The 24,607-nt window shown below is 44.4% G+C and overlaps 1 protein-coding gene across 1 annotated transcript; it reads right to left on the bottom strand.

Annotated features, from left to right (window-relative positions):
* Window positions 1-585: 585 nt before the first annotated feature.
* LOC135887866 (retinoid-inducible serine carboxypeptidase-like) lies at window positions 586-20,319 on the bottom strand. The gene is made up of 13 exons (XM_065415646.1): window positions 20,229-20,319; window positions 16,349-16,494; window positions 15,298-15,387; window positions 14,686-14,841; window positions 13,787-13,861; window positions 11,964-12,036; window positions 10,496-10,533; window positions 10,133-10,261; window positions 9,028-9,112; window positions 7,999-8,112; window positions 7,126-7,263; window positions 2,254-2,417; window positions 586-836 (listed from the first exon to the last, which is right to left on the bottom strand). Exons 1-13 carry the CDS (start codon window positions 20,287-20,289, stop codon window positions 768-770), a joined length of 1,338 nt encoding a protein of 445 aa, XP_065271718.1. The 5' UTR covers window positions 20,290-20,319; the 3' UTR covers window positions 586-767.
* Window positions 20,320-24,607: the final 4,288 nt, after the last annotated feature.

The following is a 24,607-nucleotide window of genomic DNA, read 5'->3' as shown; positions in this document are numbered from 1 at the left end:
ATTTGTTCTGACTTATTCCTCCTCCTTATCGCTTAAATAACCTTCTCCTATTCGCTTTCTGGGTTGAGGCCAGAAGCCCAGCAGCTCTTATCCATTAGAACTTTGGCTCATTCTATGAAGAGAAAGTATTGGCACATTGTTTATTCTCATATTAAGGACTGAGCGATGATTGTGTGGCACTGAGTGCATTAAAAAACAAATCTTGGATAATGCACAAGAAAGAGGAGGCTCAAGAGTAGAAAGAGTGGTTCAGTATGAACACACACCTCAGTCCAAACTGGATCTGTATCCAAAATGAAGTCCTACCACAGCCACTCTGCAGTGTCTAGCTAGAAAGCAATGCTGTCTGACTCAGATGCCAAGTCATCCGTTTAGGAAAAAGCATCCACAGCTTATGGAAGCAGGCTTGCTGCCTGAGGTTGAATTTTTAGAGCAGCAAACTCATCTTAATATTGGTGCATAAACAGACAAAGAGCATTTGGGCAATCCTCAAAGAAGCGTCTGAGTGTGTTATTTATCAGAGTGAAGTTCCCATAGGAAAAGTCAGTGTGAACAGTATTGAGGCAGAGAATCACAGTTTACAAATTCAAAGGCAGCATTTCATTTAAGAATAACCATGCATCTCCTTAAATGCCTTGCACATTACCAAAGTGTAAAAGAGGCTAACTTTCCACATATTGATTGCTCCTTCTGAAATTCAGTCTGTGGCACAAGTTCTGCTAATGCACCGGAGTTGTATGTGAAAACCATGCCAGCTAGCATCCATTTCACCAGTGTTTCTGTTGTGTCACCATCCTGACCATTTTCAACGCCATGTCCCCTTGATCGGATGGTACCTACCATAGGGAAAGAGAGTGTGTTATTAATTGCTATGCGGAAGCAGACTGCTAGCTCTAGATGTTTCATAGTCACACTAATATTTAGCTTGCTTTTCTAGGACAGCCTTCACCTTGCTCCCTGGTATTAGTGCATTGTGAGAGTACCTTCCAAGTGAGGACTGCAGTCAGGTAAAGATGGGGAAACAGAGGCACAGACAGGTTAAAGTGACTTTCCCAGGGTCAAACAGGAATATGTGGCAGAGCCAGGAAGAGAAAACAGGTCTCCTAACTCCCAGTTCTGGGCCTTAAACAGAAGGCCGATCTTCCTCCCAAGCAGTGAGAACTGACAACATTAGAAGCAAATTCCATGTGGCTCAAGCAGATACACGGCCATGGGAATGTCCCTAATCTAGAAGCAAGCTTAGGCTCTTGCTCTAGCACTTGTGAAAATAAGTTGGATGCAGTTCAGAGTTTGGTTGTTTTTTTGTTTCCAAGGTTGCGGGAAGGAAGACAGGGGGCCTGATTCTGATCTCATGCTAGTCTTACACCAGTGGGAGTAACTTTACTGAAGACAATAGATGTACTCCCATTTAAAAAAAAAGCCAGTGAAAGGATAATAAGACTTTTCTGCTAAAGAGGGAAATAAAGAGTGCAACTAGCAGGGCATTAGGATGGTGGTCACAAATATACAATGAAGGCCTAAAAGTGACTAATTATGGGAAATTCCACGGCAAGGCCAAGAAACAAGTGAATTAAGGTGGCTGGATTCTGAAACTGTTTCCTGTTTCAGGAAGGCTGGGAAGCTGCTAGATACAGTTTGGTGGTCTTCACTTAAACAAGCCTCAGTATGTTGACTAAATAGGCTTCTAATATTTTGGACTCTGCAAGGAAAGTGCAATTAAGATTTACCCTCCTCCCATTGTTCTGGATTGTTGTACAGAACATAAAGATTACATTTGTCTCAATACAGTAGATACATCTACACTGTGTTACAAAGATGGATGAAATGCAGATTACCGCTCTTTGTTCAAACAATTTAGAGAGACAGCATTGAATTAAGATCTGATTTTCCATTACCTTATTCGACGGTCAATTAAACCCGAGCAAAGTACTGGGTGTAAAATGCTACCAAACCAGAAAGGCAGCGTTTTACAACCTGTGCTCCACACAATGCATAGTCATTGACACCAGTACAGAGAAAGGGAGAATAAGGCCCATTAAGTCTGTGCTGGGTATTATGCAAAGTCTGAGTGTAAGCCAGATCTCCAAACCAGGAAGTTAATTAATCAAAGGAATAATCTACATAGTCTGATTCGGGAGTGTTCATGCAAATGTGGGAAAGCATTTAGCCATAATATGCAGGCAAAGCAGACAGATACATCATTCACAACTTGACTAATATTAGGTTTCTTCTTTCAGCAAATGTGCTATTTACCATGTGCCCAGCCTTTAGAATCCAGTAAAAGGCCAAGTTCTCATAGGACTTATGGAAAGCAGCTGTCTCAGAGGACTCTGGAGATCCATACAGAGCCTTCCATTTTTGTTGGCTGAACTGCTTCAGTTTAGGCCATTTCAGTTTCTGAACCCATGCCTCCTGGCCTAAGTTAGGGATAGAAGAGTTATGTTTCATTATTATTTGTTTATAGTAAGGCAGCATCTAAAGGTCCCAACTGAGATTGGCATCCCATTATTCTAGACGCGATATGAACAAATATATAGCAAGTATAGTTGGTCAAAAAAATTTGAATGTTGAAAAAAAAAATTTTTGCAACCACAAAAAAACCTTTTAATAAAAAATTCAAATGATTTTCTTCCCCGTGGGTCAGAGTCTTGTAAAAATTCCAAAAGTTGACCCAAAGGTTTTGATCAGTTCTAACAACAGCAGACGGTTCTGCTCTGAAGAGCTCACAATCTAAATAGATAAGACATACCGACTGCGGGAGGGAAAGACAGAAACACAGAGGAGTGAAGCAGCTTGTGCCTGGTTACCTAGCACAGTGATTCTCAACCAGGGGTATATGTACCCCTGGACGTACGCAGAGGTCTTCCAGCGGGTACCTCAACTCATCTAGATATTTGTCTAGTTTTACAACAGGCTACATAAAAAACCATAGCGAAGTCAGTACAAACCAAAATTTCATACAGACAATGATTTGTTTATACTGCTCTATATACTACACACTGAAATGTAAGTACAATATTTATATTCCAATTGATTTATTTTGTAGTTATATGGTAAAAATGAGAAAGGGAGCAACTTTTCAGTACAAGTGCGCTGTGACAGGTTTGTATTTTGATGTCTAATTTTATAAGCAAGTCGTTTTTATGTGAAGTGTAACGTGAGGGTACGCAAGACTCCTGAAAGGGGTACAATAGTCTGGAAAAGTTGAGAGCCACTGACCTAGCAGGCTAGTGGCACAGCTGGACACAGAACCCAAATCTCTTGAATGCCAGTCCAGTGCCCTGCCCATTGCACCACACTGCCTCTCAATGGCACAAGTCTGACTCTCCTGACACAAAGCGGTCTGTACCAACAACATTCAGGTTTAAACAGAAACACAAGGTAGAGAGGTGTCTCCTTGGAGAAGTGGCAGCAATAGCAACTCCAGCATATTCTGATTCCCCTTCCCACACAACATCCTGAAGCCCTCCCTTGCTACACAGAAACCTAAAGATGGACACACCGGCAGGTAGGAATTCCTCAGCTCAGCGGGGCACAGAAGACCAATGTTAGGCGGTTCCCACCATAATGCATGCGTAGGCAAAATAAGCCTCATTCTGGTTCTAAATGTATATCGATACCAATACAAGCACCGGTCCTGCACGTTGCTGGACTCCCTGTCCCCCAGGTTGTAGGAATCGAGGCTGTTCAGCACCCTGCAGGATCAAGCTGACAGCACAAGCTGTGATAGCACAAGCACCCATTGGAAACACGCTCTGCATTAGGGCCAGTGTTTTGCTGTTTGTTACAGTCAATCAACCAGGAGAGTCTGAAAAGGCGACATCTGTTTTCAAGACCAAGCTAGGGAAGAGAAGAGTGTTGAGACAGCAAATAAAGAGACCAGTTTCAGGACATTTAAAAAAACTATTACTGTTTTTAAAACCACCGCTCAGTTACTACAGCAATTCATGCTGTAAGAAGTGCAGCTTAATTTTACCTCAAAATTAGCAATTTGTGGCACTCCAATTTGTCCTACCAGTTTTGACATCCTAAATAGCATCTATTTAAAGAATTATTGATTGCTGGGCTGTCCATGAAAAGGAATTGAAAAGGAGAGCTTTGGGTCGTCTGTTCTTAGCAATTAGGGGCTGAGAGATTACAGCAATAAACTCTGTTCAGGAGTCTATTTTAACAAAGGAGAAAAAGGAAACAGAATGAACTCTGGGGATTTGCTGCAGAGTGAGATATTCCAGTGACACCTAATGTGGCCCACAAGCTTCATTTCACAAGTGCGGAGTCTCTTAAAGACGAGAAAAACTTTTGAGCAACCACGATGTACATGCTGAGCAAGCATGTGCTCTTGGGCAGGTGCACATGTCCTTCAACCCCACCTGCTCCAGACTGATCATTAGGCTCACTCATTGTGTCACTTCTGACACCATTATTAATTATTTCTGTTGTGGTAACGCCCCGAGTCCTCAGTCAGCATTGGGCCACCTTGTCCTAGGTTCTGTACAAACACATAATAAGACATGGTCCCTGCCCCAAAGGGCCTGCCATCCAATACAATCAATATCAGTAGGGCAGGAGAAAGGAATGAAATAAATATGTCCAATTTTATATATGCACCAGTCATGTTTTGCATGTATAAATAAATAGTCACCTGCCTGCTCCTTAGTTTGTGATTAGTTAGTTGGTGAATTATGTGGAGGCATCATGGAAAAAGTAGGTTGTGAGGAGTATTTGACGTGAAGGGAGGGGGGCATTGGCTTTACTGCTAAATTTAGAGGGCCTTCCTCACGTAGGGGGCTGCCTGGAAGTAGGCCCATAAATTCTTGTAGGGGAAGTAGACATAATGGGGGATCAAGGCTAGAGTGGGTGGGGTGATGTGGTAAAACGTATGAAGGGGCAGAATTGTGAAGGACCTTAAAGGAGAGGGCAAGAAGCCTGCACCTGATCTAGTGGGTAAGGGGCATCCAGTGGAGGGATTCAAGTAGGTGTGGCTCTGTGCAGGGGGATGGTTGACAGAGTCAGAGCATCAGGTCAGAAAGATGATAACTCAGTTATTTGTGCTTTGGGAGATGAGGGGCCACTTCTTTCTTTGTGCTATAAAATACCTAGCACGTAGTAAAATAGTTAACAACAAAATACGCCACCAGCGTAACCTGTGATGCCTGGAAAGACATAAGAGAAGACAATGAAGTAAATCACATCCCCAATAATGGCTAGGGTCAGACAGTAATAAAAAAAATCAGGATCCACCCTTATTGTTGGCTCTATTTCAGGAGTAGCAAGGTTTGGATTGCTGCCTTTGGCAAACTACACTACGTTGACATAGTTAGGAGTTATGTCATAGTATGTAATTCAAGAAGCTGGAAGTAAGCATGGCAGAGATGTAACTAATGTGATCAAATTCTTAGAGTGGGGGGGATATCTCGTAGCACCAAATCCCTGTGATCTGAGACCTAGCCCAGCATTTCCCTTCGAACTTAATTTCTACCTTCCAACTCTGTTGCAAAGCTAGTTTCCAACAGTGAATCCTATTCCTCATGGAACTATGGTTAGCAGTGTCCTCAGGACTGCGGGACAGATTCTGAGCTGTATCTCTCAAAGGTACAACTCAGAGGTACATCCCAACTGGAGGATGGTTGGGGAGACAAAACCATGATTGTGCCTCCCAAAATCTGGTCTGGCTTGGGGGCTTATTATAAATTAGAATAGCCACTGGGGGCTAACTATTTATAGGCTTACCTAGACCATTTAACACTGTAGTACCTGAGCATCTCATAATATTCATGAATTTATCATTGAAAATCCTGAGGGCAAGGAAAATTTATAATCCCCATTTTCAGATAGCGGAGGAGGGAAGGTGGTGAAACTGAGGCAGAGCTTAAGTGGCTTCACCAAGGCTCACTTAGGAAGCTTCTGGAACTGTTTGGAACAGAACCCCTCTCTTCTGAATCCCAAGGCAGTGGCTGCATCACAAGATAGTCCTTCCTCTTAGGCACTTCATGCTCATATTAGGACTGGCAAAAATATTCTGTCAAAACTGTGTTCCAACAGAAGATTTGGTATTTTGATTATATGAAACTTTTCACAAAAAGCAGCTGCCTCCTGTGGTAGATTTTTTTTTTTCAAACAAACAAAAAATCTACCACAGGAAGCAGGCACTTTTTGTGAAAAATTTCATTTAATCTAAACACCAAATGCCTGGGAAACAAAAATATTTTCAATTTGGCTAGTCTGCTGTGGTGCCTCATGGGAACTGTAGTTTGGTTTCCTCGCATCCCCATTCATTTTTATGGCTTGGGCTCCCCAGCTGGACTACATCTCCCATGATGCAACCACCTCCCGTCACTACAAGGTGAGACTGTGGTGCATCATGGGAGGAATTGGGTGAACAGGGAGCTCAACCTGTTGAATGGACACATGAATGGACGCACGAGGCACCTCAACTACAACTCCCTGAGGCACCATGGCAGCTTTTCCAAATTAAAATATTTTGGTGGGTTTTTTTGTTTTTGGGGGTGTGTGTGTCGGGGATTGGAGGGGGGGGGGCGGAAATCAAAAGGTCAACATTTTCTGCAGGAGGGGAAAAAAAGCCTGTTTTCCAAACAACTCTACTCAATTTCCCTGTTTGCCAGAAGAACTGGTTGCCTTGTGGACAGCCTGAGTGTGCAGCTGTTACTTTAGATGGCTGGATGAGGAGAGCCGCACTAACAGCTTCAGCAGACTGAGCTGGAACTATTGGCACATACGGAAGCGTTGCATGATTTACTGAGTGACGCAATGTGCCCATTTTGGTGCATCTTTTAGGATGTCTCAACCACTGTGTATATTTTATAAGCCACTTGGAACTTCTGAAAGAAACAGTCCTTGTTTAAAAAAAAATGCTTGAAAGCCACTTTTCAAATCTGTTTTTAGTGATCTTATTTTGCCATAGAAGGGGGAAAAATTGGCCGCAGGTACCATCATTTACTACCAGTCACATCAGCATAGAGTTAATGCTCCCAGCAGAGTGGGCTTTAATCTAATTAACTGAGAATTATTTAGGGATAGTTAACTATCCAGCACGGCAAACAGACTTTTCTAGGTCTGTTCAATAGCTTCAGTGGAACGCTACATGGAAGAAGAATGAATCCTTACCCATGGTGTCCACAATGAGATCCAGCTGTCCGTTATAGACAGTAACGTTGACATTGGCTGCCAGCAGCGCATCCACAATATCAGTGACAGGCTTCATGAAGTCGTCGGCCATGTGTAAGAAGACTTCTTCTGACTGACCTATTCAGACGGATCCAAACATGAAAGACAGTGCAATTGTGTCATCTTTAAATGGAAGCATCAGCAGCAGGGCTTGCCAAGAGTTGTGAAATGCAATTCGTTGCTGCAGAAAAGCAAGCACTGGAACGGTATATTCCAGACCACAATGATCAGTCTGAGTGACTGGAGAGAAATGGAGAATGGCCAAATTCCACATATATACAGGGGCTATCAAAGCAGCACAGGACATGTTTCTAACAGTACTTCACATGCGGATTTGTCAGTTTCCATCTCCCATTACAGATCTGGAGGGGTGTTGGCAGGTATTCAGCATTGCTCTGTTTCCCTCTGGTTTGATTTACACCCTCCTTTCCCTGAACTCTCACAGCACTGGCTTTCTGGCAGAGGAGAATGGCTAGGAATCCTTTTGGCAGACTGAGCTGCACAGATAGGTTGCAGCTGCTCAGGCATGAGGCATACTCTCCGTGCCAGGGTGTGCACCTAGTTAGACCCTGGCAGGCTAGAGAGGAAGACACAAGGACCAGAATCATGCCTATGCCCATAGGCCTGCCCAGTTCCCTGTTGTGGGTCTTTTTAGGAGCCTGTCCCACAGTTGGGCCCAAGCAGGATGAGAATTTTAACAAGCAAGTCAGGGAGACTTTATGTGGTACAGCATCAAGACTGCTTTGAACAGACTACAATATTGTGTAAGTGACAAGCTGCCCATTAGAGCCATGTCAGAGGGTAGGAAGGTACCTCCCCACGTGACAGAGTCAGGAATGATTGTCAGCTTCTTTCGGATGGGTCCATTCATCAGGTCACTTAAGCTGTCCTTATGCAGACGTTCAACATGGCGCTGGTAAAGTTTAACTGAAAGGAAAGAAAAGAGTTTATTCTGCGGCACAGGGTGTTGGATTTAAAGATGATGGATAGGCATGAAGATGGTGTCTGATAAACAAACACCACCAGGCAAAAACAAGTCTTATCGAGGATCATTCAGTTCAGACCTAAGAAACTCTTTGCTACTGAAACCGCAATAGTACACAGAGGAAGAGACTTGCTGATTTTTAAGAGGTCTACAGTAGAAGATAGAATCAGCCTATAGCATGGTCAGAAGATAGAAGAGGAACAGAGTCATTATCTTGTTCCTTTTTCTGCCAGTGCATATTGTTCCCAACAGTACATTTCTGGGCTAAGTTTCTGCTTTAGCTAGTAAGCCTGAACATCAACTCTTCTCATCACCAGACGAGTTAGTTTTGAGCTGCAACCAGTTGTTACTTTTAAAAGTAAGGAGGGCTCTTCACCTCATCCCTCCACTCCCATCTGTCTCTGGGAGCCAACAGAGACAGTAATAAAAAGTTATTTTATTTCCATGTCAACATTTAAAGGCGATAAAGAAGTGATGGCATGAAGGCTGATGGAGGCAAGTGTCTAATCAGATCATCTCATGCAAGTGTTTGGAGGACATAGTTAGTTCATAGGTTGTGAAGTTCCACAGTAATGTATTTACTACTGCCTGTGACTAATATCCAGGGTGCACAGGGTGTATCTAGGTGGAATCATATGCCACAGAAGAGCTGTGGTATATCTCTCAAGAGTATTCTTCAAGCCCTCCTTGTACGGAGGCCAGTAGGTTCAGGACTTGAGAACACTGGAGGCATCTTTGCAAGATGTGGTAGCCACTGACAGTTCCTACCGCCTACAACCACACGTCTGGGTGCTCAGCACCTCTGCAAATCAGGCCCTTGGAAGCTTAACTTCATAAACGTGCTCCTCTCAACTTACGAAGATGGGTATTTTCATGTTTCGAGGCTTTGAGATCTGGAGACTTCTTGGCTAGGATGTTATAGAAATTCACGTTGTCAGTGTTCTGAAAGAGGGAGAGAAGAGGATATATCAGACTAGACATTTGGTCCCTTGCTCCCCTCCTTTTTGATGATGGGTTTTGGGAAAGGGATTTTTCCAGTTCCCAAAGTTCACACACAACTGTGTGTGAGAGAGAGTGAGGGAGAGCATAGGCCTTGCTACTCATTTTCTTACCTAGCCTTGAAGAGGAGGGAATCTCCTTGAATCCCACCACCCCATCCATGGCTCCAGAGTTTCCACCAGCTGCAGCCATAGCCTCAGTGCCACAGAACTCCCAGATGCTCCCTTCGGCTAGACCTTCCCAATGTGAGGCTTCCCATTGCTCAGTTTCCTCCTATCACACCAGCCTCAGCCATCCCACCAGCCTCAGCCATCCCACGCGCTCCCTTCTGTTAGTGTCAATCAATATCTGGCATCCATATTCTGGAACAACTGATGCAGCCAATTCATCATATCCAAGAATTGTGGATTCACCACATCCCTAATACAGCCAATAGACTGGACATGGACCAGAAAAGAGATGTGTTTCCATTAAAATTACTCAGAATTAAAAACAAGACCCTACAAATTTCCCATAATTAAATTTTAAATATTTAGAAGTTCTGATGTAGAAATCATAAATCATTCCTTAGCAACAACCAAAGTGGAGCAGCTGTGCCATCCCCTGTTACATACACACTGCAGCTGGTCTTATTTATGTGCTTTACTTTAAATCATCTGTTTAAGTGCTTTACTGAATCAAAACCTTAGTGCTGGACTGCTTCGCACCCATCTGGGCCTCCTTCTCCATTGCCTACCACCTTGTGTAGTCATTAACACCAGTGCAAAGAGAGTATCAAATGCTTTCAAGTCAGCATGGTGGCACACTGAGTGCACTGGTGTGAACAACTGCACAAGGAGCGGGATAATGGAGAATCTGCCCCTTCTGTACGTTAATAGCAGAGCGTTACCTGAATTTGTTCATTTCCATAAGCCATTAGCATAAGTAACTTACAAATCTTGATGCCAGACAGCATTTTCATACCTGTTCAATTACATCCTCGGTTTGACTCCAGAGCAAAGTGGCCAGTGTGTATTGCCCTTTATTCACTGCATTCATGACCTTTTTGGCAGCGGCAGTCACCTTCACTAGACCTTGATCATCAAGGAGAGACTGGAATGCAAACAGGGAGAGAACAACCAATTTTCATGGAAGGAATTTGATTTGAGGCCATAAGTCAATGTCATGCCCTGTTAATTATCAGTATAATTACCATTGTACTGGTTGAAAGCTAACCTAGAAATGGAAGTCTCCTCTTGGATTTAAATTGTATAATATAAGGTCTTGAATGAAGCCTTAAAAACCAGAACAGCTATTGCAAATAGCAGAGATGGAGTAGATACTTACAGTGCTGTAAAGGTATGGCCCCCAGGAAAGCACAGAATCTAGAGAAACAAAATAGGTTTCAAGCATCTAACAATTTCTCTGACAAAATTTTCCCTCTAATATAGCAGGGATAATAGTGACAGCAGCATAGAGAGGCAAAGATGAATTACTCAATAAAGAGGCATTGTCAGATCAAATTTAGTACAAAATTTAGGCACTGAAGCTGTTTACAAAGTCTAAACCCACCACCATGACATTAGCTTCCCACACATTAGCTAATGGAACTGTTTAAAGCAACCAATAGACATTTCTCCTGCAGCATTTGCAACTGAAACATTGCAGCACTGTGCTAGTGCATGAGAACATGTAGACAGATTTGCGTAGTCAATGTTCACCTGTTTGCAAACAGTGCAAGTGGACAAAAAATATAAATAAGTCAGATTTTTGAAGATAAGTTATAAGCCAGCGTTGTTATTTGTAGCACAGGTAGGGAAGATTGTTTAAGGTAAACCTATAGCTTCCCACCCTTCTAACTTCCCAAATCTAAATCCAGCTCCTCCAATGGGGCCTGCCTATGTAGATCTCACTGTAGGATCAGGACCCTAAAAAATGCTTTCAACTCTGCCATTTTCTCCCCAAGCAAACAGTCATCCCAGCTTTGTTGACTATCACACTGCTGTGGCTGGTGGCTTCTAATGTTAGCGGTAAACTTAGAGATGGTTGGTAAAATGCAAACAGTAGTTTAAAAGCCAGATGGGGTAGAAATTTAGAAACACTTAGACCTCCCAATGTAAAGCCCCCTACCTACTGTAGAGGCTAGTAGTAAAACAGGCATTTTCCTACCTCCATTTTTTAAATGTGCTTGGATCACATAAGGCCAAACTATTCAAGAGTGTACAGCAGAGATTGGGTGCCCACCTGGAGACACCTTTGACCTGCTGTTCAGAGGTGCAGGGTTCAGGTGGAGTTGTGGGTTCTCAGCATTTCTGAGAAATCAGGCCTCAAGCAGTCTAACATTTGAGTTTCACAGTTTCTGGATGCCCAAAATCAACAGCCACCAAATCAAGGAGCATGCCAATCACAGGGCGAAAGGAAGGAGGCTGGAATAGCTCTCCCTCAGCACGCCATCCTTCTAAGTACCACGGAGAAAACAGTTTCAGTTGCAGCCTTGTGAATCCTTCAGTGGCTAAGCCTTAACTGAAGCATTTGTTTACTGAAATACTTCAGACTTTTAGTGACTTTTAGGGACACTCCCCGGCCACCCATCTAAAGGAATATGAGTTTGTTACTAGCCATTTTGAATTTTTGACTCCTCTAGAGTGGGGCTGGTTTAATTACAGCTCCTTGGAACATCAATGTACATTTACCCTGATTAGATTGCCTGCATTCACTGGAGATCTGCTCCATTTAAAGTAGCACAGACAGTATTCTAGACAGAGGTGGACTTTTTGGGGAGAGGGAGAAGTTCACAAAAATCCTATAAACGTACCTACAGGAGAAATCCATGAATCTCCGAGAGCAGCCCCACCAAAATTGCACTCTATGCTCCCATCGTGAATAGCCTTTAAAAATAACGTAAAGAGAGCTTTTAACACACATTTCGGTAAACAAGGATCTTCTAGCTATTCTTCTCCTTAACCAGCAAATGGTAGAAACAGGCTTCACAATGCAAGATAAGCAGAAGTGCCTTTGTGTTTGTCATAGGTTTCACCCCTACTCTGAACTTTAGGGTACAGATGTGGGGACCTGCATGAGAATCCCTAAGCTTAATTACCAGCTTAGATCAGTATGCTGCCACCACCCAAATCGTTCAAAACAGCTGCTTATGAGTCATTTGGGAAACTCTGTCTTCCCCCCCAAAATATCTCCCTCCCAAGTACTATAACCCTTCCCTGGATAGCCTTGAGAGACTTCTCCACCAAGTTCCTGGTGAACACCGATCCAAACCCTTGGATCTTAAAACAAGGAGAAATTAACCATCCCCTCTCCTTTCCCCCACCAATTCCTGATGAGTCCAGATCCAACCCCCTTGGATCTTAAAACAAGGAAAAATCAATCAGGTTCTTAAAAAGAAGGCTTTTAATTAAAGAAAGAAAGATGAAAGGAAAACCTCTGGGAGAGAGCATACAAGCTTCTCTCACAGACAACAGATTCAAAACACAGAGGCTGTTCCCCTGGGCAAAACCTTAGTTACACAAAGAAATCCCAATTTGATTATCCCTCTAATGCACAAGACAAGTCACAAAAGAAAATAAACATAAACCTATTTATTTCTTCTCTAATACTCACTACTCTGATAAGAGGCTGATTCCTGGATCTTTTTTCTCTCCGGGCACAAAACTTAACGAACACTGAGACAAAGGAAAACTTCCCTCCTTCCTCTTGAAAAACCTTATCCCCCCATTGGTTCCTCTGGTCAGGTGTCAGCTAGGCTAGGTGAACTTCTTAACTCTTTACAGGTAAAAGAGGCATTAACCCTTAACTGTCTGTTTATGACAGTGTTACAGGAAACAACCCTTTCATTTTAACTAGCATCAAGACAAAATGACAAATGAGATCTGATGAGAGTCCATTTATGTTCCAAATGACTATCAATTCATCATTGGCACTTGTCTTGGTAAGAGGAGGCTCTGTAAGAGTCGCTGAATTCATTCTTGAACTTCATGGCCTGACATGATTATCATAGGATAAGACAACAGCACCAGCAGAAGGAAGATAGGAAGGGAGTACATGGTTTGCATGTACACTGTATCTATAAAAGCCAGTTATGGAAGCTCAAAGTTTTATGAAATTTCTAATTCAGTTTGAGCCTTTGAGAATAAGCTGCTTCTTTCAGTGATCTTGGGCCCTCAAGAGCCTTGTCACTTGTCAGAGGCACATGGTGTATTCAGGACATTGTTGAATCACCCAAGTCAAGCAACTGACTCTGGGCTAAAGAATTTATGGGGCAGATTTTCAAAGGCACAAGTGGGAATTGGGTGCCCAACTCCTACTGACTTCCAATGGGAGTCGAGCACCTGACTACCCTGTGTGCCTTTGAAAATCTACCCCAACAAGGCTGCCTGTGCTCCATTTAACCCCTGAGACATGGGGCACAATGTAATCATTTCCTAGTTATCCACTTCTTAGCTTGACTAAGATCTTTCTCGTCTACAGTGAACAAACTTTACTCTCTAAAAATGAAAAAGCTTCTACTCAAAAACAAAACAAAAAATCAAATACACCATTAGACCCTTCTTTAAGATGTGAGAAATACACATGCTGCCAGGGAAGAAGCTGTTATTTACTCACATAGGGAATGATCTGCTTTACCTTATACAGCTCTAAAGCGATTCCAGCTGCCATTTTTCCTCCATAAGATTCTGAGAAGATGTAAAATGGAATAGTCTGGAAAAGGAAACCATACCATAAGGCTATTAGGCTCCCAGAGCAATATACGTTTTGCCCACCCTCCGCCACCCAACAAAACCCAAACTGCACCTGTTCATCCCTCAAACACTAGATATTTTGTTTGTTCATTCTGAGTTGCACCTAAAGAGGCTACGATCCTACAATGCTCTATGCACAGAACTTCATTGTCTTCAGTGGGGCTCACTACAGGCACAAGAATCCATCGGCCTGAATGGAGGATTGGGGCCAAAGACAGCAGCACAAATAAATGCAGCTGCAATAGATGTCAATTAGACATCCAATGTCACCTTTAAATCGGGGAGAAAAAAAGGACATCAGTTGTGCCTGCAGGTTTAAAACAAACAATAGGAAGTACTTCTTCACCCAATGCACAGTCAACCTGTGGAACTTGTTGCCCAGGGGATGTTGTGAAGGCCAAAACTATAACTTGGTTAAAAAAAGAATTTAGGTAAGTTCATGGAGGATAGGTCCATTAACCGTCATTAACCAAGATGGTCAGGGATACAACCCCCGCTCTGGATGTCCCTAGCTTCTGACTGCCAGAAGCTGGGAGTGGAAGACAAGGGATAGATCACTTGATGATTGCCCTGTTCTTTTCATTCACTCTGAAGCACCTGGCATTGGCCACTATTGGAAGACAGGATACCGGGCTAGATGGACCATGTGCAGTAGCTAGTGGCATATGCTACCTTCTGGAGAGGCTGTTATCTTCCTCTGTCTAGCTGTTTACTAATCCTCTCTGATGCCTTGATTAGAATCACAATTTTCTTTAGTGTTATTAAACAAAATGAGTTCCTTACCTGGAATTCTTTCTTTGACCTGAAGAATTCTTTAAGAAGAACCAGCATATCGGAAGATACAGTGGAGAGATCTTTTGCAAACGCATTACTATCATTTGTGTAACTGAATCCAGTGCCAACGGGATTATCGACAAACAGTAAACTGGCTGCCTGCAGCTATACAACCAGGAGAAAGGAGATTTGTATGAAGTCTCCATTCAATTACTAATACATGCAGATTTCCCCTTTTCCCAGTCCCAGACGTGTATTACAGACAAGTTCACCAAACCATGTTTCCTCCACCAAATCAAATGGGTAAGCCTATGCTTAAATGAGCTGCTCTGAGCAGCTGTTTCTCCAACTACAGCATTTTAGGGATAAAGTATTCAAAGATAAGCAAGTGATTGCAAACATGTGGAGGAGAATGGTTCAATACCACTTTAAGTGTTTTTGTTGGATCAAAAGTAGAACTACAGAAAAATTCTGGTCTTAGGAAGAGTTGAATTTAAGATGGACACTGTACTGCTTGGGGCATTTTTGTCCTGGTCAATCACCTGACTAAGAAGGCAAGGATCTCATCTATAAGTCAATGAGTAAAAGCTAAGATTACCAATCTTAAACTTTCTACTATACCCAGGTTGTATTTCTTGGTTTCAGTTCTGCATCCAAGGGACCAATTTCTTCAAAGTTCCCAAATCCACAGCCTGAAGCTCCTGGACCTCCCTACGGGGGAAAACAAAACAAGAAAGCTAATTAGAATCAAGACAAACCAATGGAGTTTGATCATTGGAGTTACACAGGACTAGTTTGTGTGCTGCATGCTAAAATGCAAAGGGAGCCACTGTCTTCCTTCATTATAGATATGCCCTATTTGTGGAGAGAGGAATTTAAAAGACTCAATCACTAATTTGGGACAGCATTTGATTATCTTTATGCCAGGCAGATACTATTCTGAAGCTTTTCTTCCCATGCAGAGATGAGCACACTTCAGTGCAGTAGGGTATGGAAGAGTCAGCTACTGAGCTGGTGCATGTATAATAGTCAGTTTTCCCCAGGTGCACGGGATGTGCACCACACATTGCAGAATTAATCCGGAATGTGAAAGACTGCATCAACTGGTGGATTATATTCAACATTAGCTACTGTAATATACTGTCTAGGATTTGTGTGTGAGTATAACACACACACACACACACACACACACACACCCATTTGGATAGAACTGGTCTCCACTCTAAACTAAAAGTCCCAATCTTTTCCCTCTCCATACAGAAATCTTTCTAGGCCTCTAATCATTTTCACCAATTGTCTCTGACTTCAGACTGTTGGATCTGCCCTTTAGTTATGTGTTCACAGGGAGCCTAGCACAAAGGGGTTGAGGTCACTAAGTACAATCACAATCCAAAAAATAATGAACTGTCTTGATTTCTGCTATATGCTTCTTGATATAGGGTGATCAGAGCTAAACACATATTTCAGGTGAGGTGTCCCATTAATTTATATAATTGCTTTTTAACATTTTCAGTATTCTTTTGTAACCTGAAAACCTAGTTCAGACAGGACTCAGAGAATAAGTCATAGCTCAGAATCTTATTTCTGTGTAGCTAGACTATCATGGCAGATCACTATGCTGAATGGTGCAGAAATCAAGATTCCTTTTAAAATGTCTTTTACAATATCTTACCTGAAGCCACATAATGAGCGGTAATTCTGTGAATTTTTTGGCAGAGTTGTTTGCATAGTAGAGCCACCAGAACATGTGTGCATTGCTTCTGACTGTTACATACCCCCATGCTTCTTTCTGTTCTTTTGATTTCTTTACAACTGCACCTAAAGAAAAGGGGTATCTGATTCAGTCAAGTAGAGTTGGGCATTTGACCAATCCAAAAATAATTGGTCAACGAGAGGTCAAATATTGTCAAATCATGTCAAAATTGTCAAATATTTTACAGAACTAATTTATTATAACAGTAACAATAGTAACAACAAAGAGAGACTTTATGGTCTGCAGTAGGCTAGGCCTTAGATAGATACTTATGCCTAACTACAAAAAGTAAGTTCTTAACTGTTATTGGAACTCAGAAAACTATGAAACACAATGAAATGAAGTTCTAAAAAATGAAAGAATGGCACCATGATGCAATCAAAAAGGTAGGTCACTGCCTATACCAGAGAATTCTTGTTAGGATAACTGACGGTGATCAAATAGCCAGTCAGTTGACATTGTCATTTGATTATCAACTGACATTGTCAACTGACCAGCTTGCCAAAAATAAATTAGAGTGTGAAACATTTGGCCTTGAAACATTTGACCAAAAGAGACTTGGCTGAGACCCATGAGTTTTAATTTTGGGTGTGGTAATTACAAACACTCTCATTCAAAAATATTTACTACTGAACAAAACACCTGAACCCTGACTACACTCACACTTCCACCCAAATCCTGCAAATATTTAAGCACTTGCATAACTTTGACTTCAGTGGGTCTACCCACAGGAATGAAGTTATGCATGTACTTAAGTGTTAGCAGGATTGGGGCCTTCCATTATCGCTACCACCAGTGCAGCTGTCCAAATGCTGGAATAAATTTTCTGGACCATACATGCCTTTTAGTACTTGCAAAGAGCCGGGCTGAAACACTGGTGCCATTGAAGACAATGTCAAGTCTTCCATTGACTGTAATGGGGCCAAGATTTCAGCCTCAGGGTATAACAGTTTGGTCCCAGTCTTACAGGCAAGATCAAATCATGTTATTATAGTATCAAACTATTGTTAAGTTAAGGGCCCTAAGAAAAGTCATCATTAGGGCCTGATCCAAAGTCCAGTGAAGGCAGCTGAAGACTCATATTAACTTCAATGGGCATAATCTACTATGGTGTATGATGCAGATGCATTGTAGGGAGCAGACCTTTAAAGCTTAATCCCCTCCCTTGTCTTCTTTATCACAAAATAGTCACTAGAACAATGTGGAATGTCCAATAACTGAGAAGCAGGTTGGTCAGTAAAGATGCCCTAGAGCATAGTACTGGAATGATTCCATTTTTTGGTTAGAAATTTGGGTTAAGAACTGCTACACATCTGTGCAAAAGCACATTAAAGTGCTGGCTTATTCTGAAGGGGCGCTGTTTCACTTGGATTTCAGGAGCAGCAGCATTAATGGCCTTGAACAAACCTACAATTTGCTAGCAGCGTTATCAGAATGTTTTGAAAACACTGCAAGTAGAGGAAGGGTTACCCATGTAGAATGATATTATAAACAGAATTGGTTTAGCCGTGTTCTCTTTAGATCTGATGTGACCCTCTGATATTTTTCTTGACACTTTGTAACATCAATAATCCACATTCATTCTTACTGCCAAGATGGACTTCAGCTCATCAGTTCACATCGTGTCATGGTTTCAAAAATAAGGATAGCACCCTCGACCGGTCCTCTGCATTCGTCTGTGTCATTTGTTGACAAGCTATTTGGGACTATTAACATTACCTAAAAATGCTATCTGCTTTGAAGTGCACAATGCGTTTGCCTTATATTCAAGAAAAAGTCTCTGCTGTCCAATCAAGCAATGACCTCCAAGAGAGAGTTTGGTATATGGCTCTAAAGACCTATAGCCCTGATATTACAATTGGATCCAGAACAGCAGACCATGTGCCTATGGGGAGCCCCATTGAAATGGGTGCAAGGATCTGTATAGGATCCAGGTCCAATTGCAGGATGGGACCTTAATTTTCAGGCAGCTTCACTTCAGGGAATACTCCATTACCCAGTACCAAAGAGCTTGGATCATAGAAGCTGAAGGTGGAAGCCAAAAGGCCAGGCCACAAGAATCTTGTGGTAGGAAGGAAAGTCAGCCTCAAGTAAACTAAAATGCTTGCAGTTAAACCACATACATTTCCCAGTAGAAGTGTGCATCTAACTTTAAATCAGTTATTAGGAGTTAACTGGGCACTTGCTTACAATGGTCAACATAGGTGTGTCTCGAAGTTATTTTTCTAACTTCAGGATAAATCCTGAAGCTGGGCTTGAAAGCAGTTTAACAGCTGATGTGCAGAGAGGCAGCCTAATTTTTACAAGTCCTTATAACCCCTTAAATGTTGCATTACACAATAGCTTGCAGTAAATCAGAGAGGTGCAATTTGAACAAGGAATATTGTTTTTTCAGCTTGTTAACTATTTTTCCTTTTTGTGTTTTCAATTTATTTAGTTATTTCAAGAACCCTAGAGGTCCAGCAAGATCATCAATTGTATGACCCCTCATCTAAAACCTAGGCTAATAGATCATATGCATAGAAAATTATCCACATAAGACAAACAATGTCTCCCCACTTATATCTTATCAATAGCCCTGAAAGTAAGCTCCAAAACATCTCAGTTACATTATTCTTAGTCGTCTGATTAATGTTTTATCTTAGAAAAGTTACACAACAGAGACTTATCTTCACTTGTCCTGGGAGACCAGTGATGGTGGGGAGGGTTAGAAGCAGCAGAGTTTAGAGTGTTAGATTCCATCTAAATCCTGTTCTGTGTAACAAGCTGGCATCTTTAACCCACCCCACACTAGGTTCCTGCTGTTCAGGTAGGGGAAGTGGACCGTTTTCTTCAGGGATAAAAAAATCAGCCACATAATAAAGACTGACACTTAAGGGTGCACAGCACAGAGCTCTAAATTAAAGAGGGGCACATCATGTTCAAATTAAAACACCACCCCCAACCAAATATTTTTGGACACACCCAATTTTCAAACTTGATCCCCAAGCCTACAATCCTGAGGTTGTGCAGACTGACCCATGCAGAGTTCTATTAAAGTCAATGGGGCTCCGTGTGGGGGCAAAGGGCCATCCACATGTTCCTTATTGAAGGATCAGGGCCTCAGAGAGCAGTTCTTACGCATACCACATAAATAAGAGACTGCCTGTTTACCACTTCAGTAGCGCAAGGCTACTTTTACGGGAGTAAAAAGAAAGAGCTACTCCTGCAGATGGGAGGGGTGCAGAATACGCCCACAGCAGATGTACATGTACGTTCTAGGACATTGGATCAGATCTCTGACTCATGCAAATACTTGCCATTGATTTCAGTATGGCTACTTACATGTACTTACATATTCTTAGGGCCTGACCCTGAACACGCTTGGGAACTTTTTCCACTGCGAAAGACTAAAGGAACAGCCAGAGTGTTCCAAAAAAGGGATTACATAATTAATGTCACAGGATAGGCAAAGCTTAAAACAGTGTGAGCCTGGAACAGACCCCCTTAAAAAGGATCAGACTTTGAAAGCTCTGCACAAAACTCTCAGCACATCTGGATTTAGATGGTTCTGCCAGGGTCTAGCACAAAAAATATCTGGAGGGCGGGTATGCAGGGTAAAAGAAGGCATCATTCATTCCTTAGTGTTCACCTAACAATAAATGCCTGAAAGTTTGACAAGCCATAAAACAGTCAATTTAGAGCAAGTTGTAGGAGAAAGGTGCTTGTGAGTAATGTCCATCACCCCTAGCTTCAACAATTCCTCATAGATCTAGTGAAACATGCATCTCTCGTACCCTCCGCCCCCTACCAAACATACCTGAACCCAAAGTCAGCAGGAAAAGCAGCAGGATAACATGTTGTCTAAGCGGCAGCTCCATCTCCGCAGCAACTGGGGAGTTTCCTGACTGAAAATCATATGACTCGGGTCTCTAGTCAGCTGCGTAGTGAAAAGGGAAGTGCTGGCTCTCTGGTTAGAGAGGGAGCAGTTACTACCCCAGGGCGCCCTCTCTCCTCCCCTGCATGGTAAATGCAACAGATATCTGTGCTGCAGATAATATACCAGTTACACTTAACATGGTTCTATCTGTGCGGCAGATTTAGCTGGCTTGCCAAACCGGCTGATTTCCCTATGTTATGCTACAGCAGGGGTGGGCAAACTTTTTGGCCTGAGGGCCACATCTGGGTATGGAAATTGTATGGCGGGCCATGAATGCTAACAAAATTGGGTGTTGGGGTGTAGGAGGGGGTGAGGGCTCCGGCTGGGGGTGCGGGCTCTGGGGTGGAGCTGGGGATGAGGGGTTGGGGGTGCAGGAGGGTGCTCCGGGTTTGGACTGAGGGGTTTGGAGGGCGGGAGAGGGATCAGGGCTGGAGCAGGGGCTTTGGGCCCAGGACGGGGGTAGGTGTGTAGGCTCCCGGAAGCAGCGGCATGTCCCCCCTTCTGGCTCCTACGCGGAGGTGCGGCCAGGTGGCTCTGTGCATTGCCCCGTCTGCAGGCGCTGCCCCTGCAGCTTCCATTGGCCACGGTTCCCAGCATGCGAAGCCCCCTTGCTGCCCCTACGTGTAGGAGCCGGAGGGGGGACATGCCGCTGCTTGTGGGAGATGTGCGGAGCCACGGCACGTGCAGAGCAGGGCCAACCTCCGATCCTGCTCCCTGACTGGAGCGCCGGAGCGGGGCAAGCCCCGGACCCTGCTCCCCAGCGGGAGCTTGCGGGTCGGATTAAAATGTCTGAAGGGTCAGATGCGGCCCCCGGACCGTAGTTAGACCACCCCTGTGCTACAGGGTTTATTGGGTTTGTCTACATGAGAACTACTGGTTTTTCTGATGCTGGACACTAAATCCAGCCTGTGAGATGAGGAAAGGAATTGTATATAAAATCAGTGAGTGATTTGTGTGTGCTAAAAGGATGTACAATCATTGTTTCCACAACTTCTCTAGTGATTTAGGTTTTCCAAATTCATTCTTCCTGGAGACATAATCCTAAGAAAATATTTCTCTCTCTCTCTCTCTTTTAATGTCCACACATCTCAGCTTCTCATTTCATGGTATTCAGGTTGGACACTTTCTATAAGAACTCCTTGCTCCTATCTTGCAGATACCCAAACCAAAAACATTTATCTACAAGAGTAATTTTTCTGATGTGAGTAATCCACTGAAGTTAATGAGACTCCACATATGCATAGGGCTCTACCCTGTAAATCTGACATCAGTCTCATGGATTTAAGATGTTAATATCAGTTCTCCTTAGAACGTAAGAGCAGAATTGTTTTACATGATTAACTTTACATGGGGTGTGTTGGGGGGATAAAGGGGAACAGAGAGTTTAAATGATAATTAAGGCTTTGATCCTGCATCTGGCTCCACCCAGCCATATTCTAATGCCCATGCATAGCCAGCTGCAGGATCAGGGTCTAAAACAGACACTCCTCTGTGCCAAGGTGGGTGAGGTAATATCTTTTCATGGACCAACTCCTGTTGATGAGAGAGACAAGCCTTCGAGCCACACAGAGCTCTTCAGATTGCTCCTCAGTGCCCAAATACTCATGAATGTCACTATGAAAAAGAGGAAACAGGGAACAATATTGGAAATACGGGCCCTGGCCCTGCGCTGAGCTCCACAGTCGTCAAAAATAAATACTATGATAAAACCAGTCGATAACACTCACAATAATTATTGATGATCCATATGAACACGATTGTGATAGAGTGATTGACAATCCAGTCATTCCCTGCTGCAGCATGCACTGTTCTCTGGCTGTAGTTCACCGCTGCTACTGACAGGTGACGTCTGGAATGCAAAGCTGCTGGGTGACCATAGAATCATAGCAGATAAGGGTTGGAAGAGACCTCAGAAGGTTCTAGTCCAATCCCCTGCTCAAAGCAGGACCAACCCCAACTAAATCCCAGCCAGGGTTTTGCTGTGCTGGCTGCTGCTGGAGCCCAGCCAAGTGTGCCTCGTCATCGGCCTCATCAGCCTTATCCAGGTAATGTTCAGCATCACCCGCTGGGCTCAGCTCAGCCTCTTCCTGGAGGGGGCGCTGCTGCAACCGACCGAGAGCACGCAGCTGGTGTGGGACAATGACTCCCTCAGGTACCGGGGGGGGCACGGGACGGCGAGACTCCCTCAGGTATTGGGGGGTGGGGCGGTGAGTTTCCCTCAGGTACCAGGGATCAGGTACCGGGGGCGGGGCGGCAAGACTCCCTCAGGTACTGGGGGGGCAGGAGCACGGGCGACTCCCTCAGGTACTGGGGGGGGGCAGGGCGGGGCGGCGACACTCCCTCAGGTACCGGGGGGTGGGTGGGTTGGCGAGACTCCCTCAGGTACTGGAGGGGAGTGGCGGCAGCAAGACTCCCTCAGGTACTGGGGGTGGGGTGGGGCAGCGTGACTCCCTCAGGTACCGGGGGGGGGGAGTGAGACTCCCTCAGGTACCGGGGGGGGCAGGGCGGGGCGGCGACACTCCCTCAGGTACCGGGGGGTGGGTGGGTTGGCGAGACTCCCTCAGGTACTGGAGGGGAGTGGCGGCAGCAAGACTCCCTCAGGTACTGGGGGTGGGGTGGGGCAGCGCGACTCCCTCAGGTACCAGGGGGGACAATTCGGCGAGACTCCCTCAGGTACCAGAGGGGAGCGGCGGCAGCGAGACTCCCTCAGGTACTGGGGGTGGGGTGGGGCGGCGAGACTCCCTCAGGTACCCAGGGGGACAATTCGGCGAGACTCCCTTAGGTACCGGAGGGGAGCGGTGGCAGCGAGACTCCCTCAGGTACCAGAGGGGAACGGCGGCAGCGAGACTCCCTCAGGTACTGGGGGTGGGGTGGGGCGGCGAGACTCTCTCAGGTACCGGGGGGGAGTGCACGGGCGACTCCCTCAGGTACCGGCGGGGCAGGGCCGCGGGCAACTCCCTCAGGTATGGGGGCGGGGGCAGGCTGTGGGCAATTTGTTCCTTGCCTCCTGTCCTAGGCAGTTCAGTGATGCTGTACAGCAGTAAACAGCTGCTGCATTCCACTCCAGAGGTAATTGAACCACAGTGGTGGATCAAGTGTTTCCTGGGTATAGTTTGTAAAGAACGTTGTGATGAATAAATACTCATTTGTTAGTAATTATACTGGAAAGAAAAAAGCCTGGGGGAAGTGAATGGGTACAAAGCTGCCTTGAAACTCGTATGGTGAGACCGAGAGCAGATTGTACTTCAAAATTCTTTGGATCAGCACATGGACCTTCCAATAACCATTTCATCCGAATGGCTCATGAGCACCTCCATCTCTTTAAGCACTGAAGCCCATCACCTTCAGTTCACAGCGCTCTTGAAAATATTAAGTGATTACATATTCTTGCAGTCTCAGCATATTTTTCCATTTACACTCAATTCTCAGTGTGATACGTAGAAATTTATATAGAGCAAGCCTAAAAAAAAAAAAAAAAACCCCAACACCAAGCCTTGAGTTTCTAGTCACAGCAGCTACTGTACCCAGGGTCAGCGCTTCCACTAGGCGACCCTAGGCGGTCGCCTAGGGCGGCAGGATGTGGGGGGCGGCATTTCGCTGCCCACAGCAGAATTTCGGCGGCGAGGGGCTTCTTCCACTCCGGGTCGTTGGCCGAAATTCGGCGGCGGGTCCTTCACTCACTCCGGGACCCGCCACCGAAGTGCCCCGAAGACCCAGAGCGGAAGGACCCCCGCCGCCGAGAACGCAGCTTCAAAGGAGGAGCTGCCGCCGATTACTGTGGAGGAGCGCTGCCACCTAGGGCGGCAAAAACCCTGGTGCTGCTCCTGACTGTACCTGTATGTTCAGCCTTACAACTCCTGCTGTTTAACCAAAATATCCCTCCTGGGTTGCAGCAGCATCATGAACATTACTGAACTTACACTGCTGAGCTGAACATACCAACTGTACTTGAAAAGCTGGGCTCCCTAGTGTGTGGGAAAAGGCATTGAGCTCAGTTAATTAAACCCCAATGGACTGATTCAGCCTCACGGTTGCTGCACTACAGGGACACCCAGTGTTTCAGAACAAGCGCCAGCCTGGAATGGCTGAGACTGTTGGAGTGGGAGAGGAAACAGGGCAAAAGCCATTCAACAGCTCTCTAGGGGATTGATTGAAGTAGCAGCAAGGGCTTGTCTAGAGTTAGTGAACAGCAAGTTGGAGTGTAAATGTATAGCACACTAGCCTGCTGTTCATTAACTGATACCCTGTACACAGGCGAT

Source organism: Emys orbicularis, chromosome 13 (assembly GCF_028017835.1).
Source record: "Emys orbicularis isolate rEmyOrb1 chromosome 13, rEmyOrb1.hap1, whole genome shotgun sequence".
Taxonomy (NCBI): domain Eukaryota; kingdom Metazoa; phylum Chordata; order Testudines; family Emydidae; genus Emys; species Emys orbicularis.
Note: the sequence above shows the minus strand (reverse complement) of the source record. Positions and strands in the feature narration are given on the sequence as shown.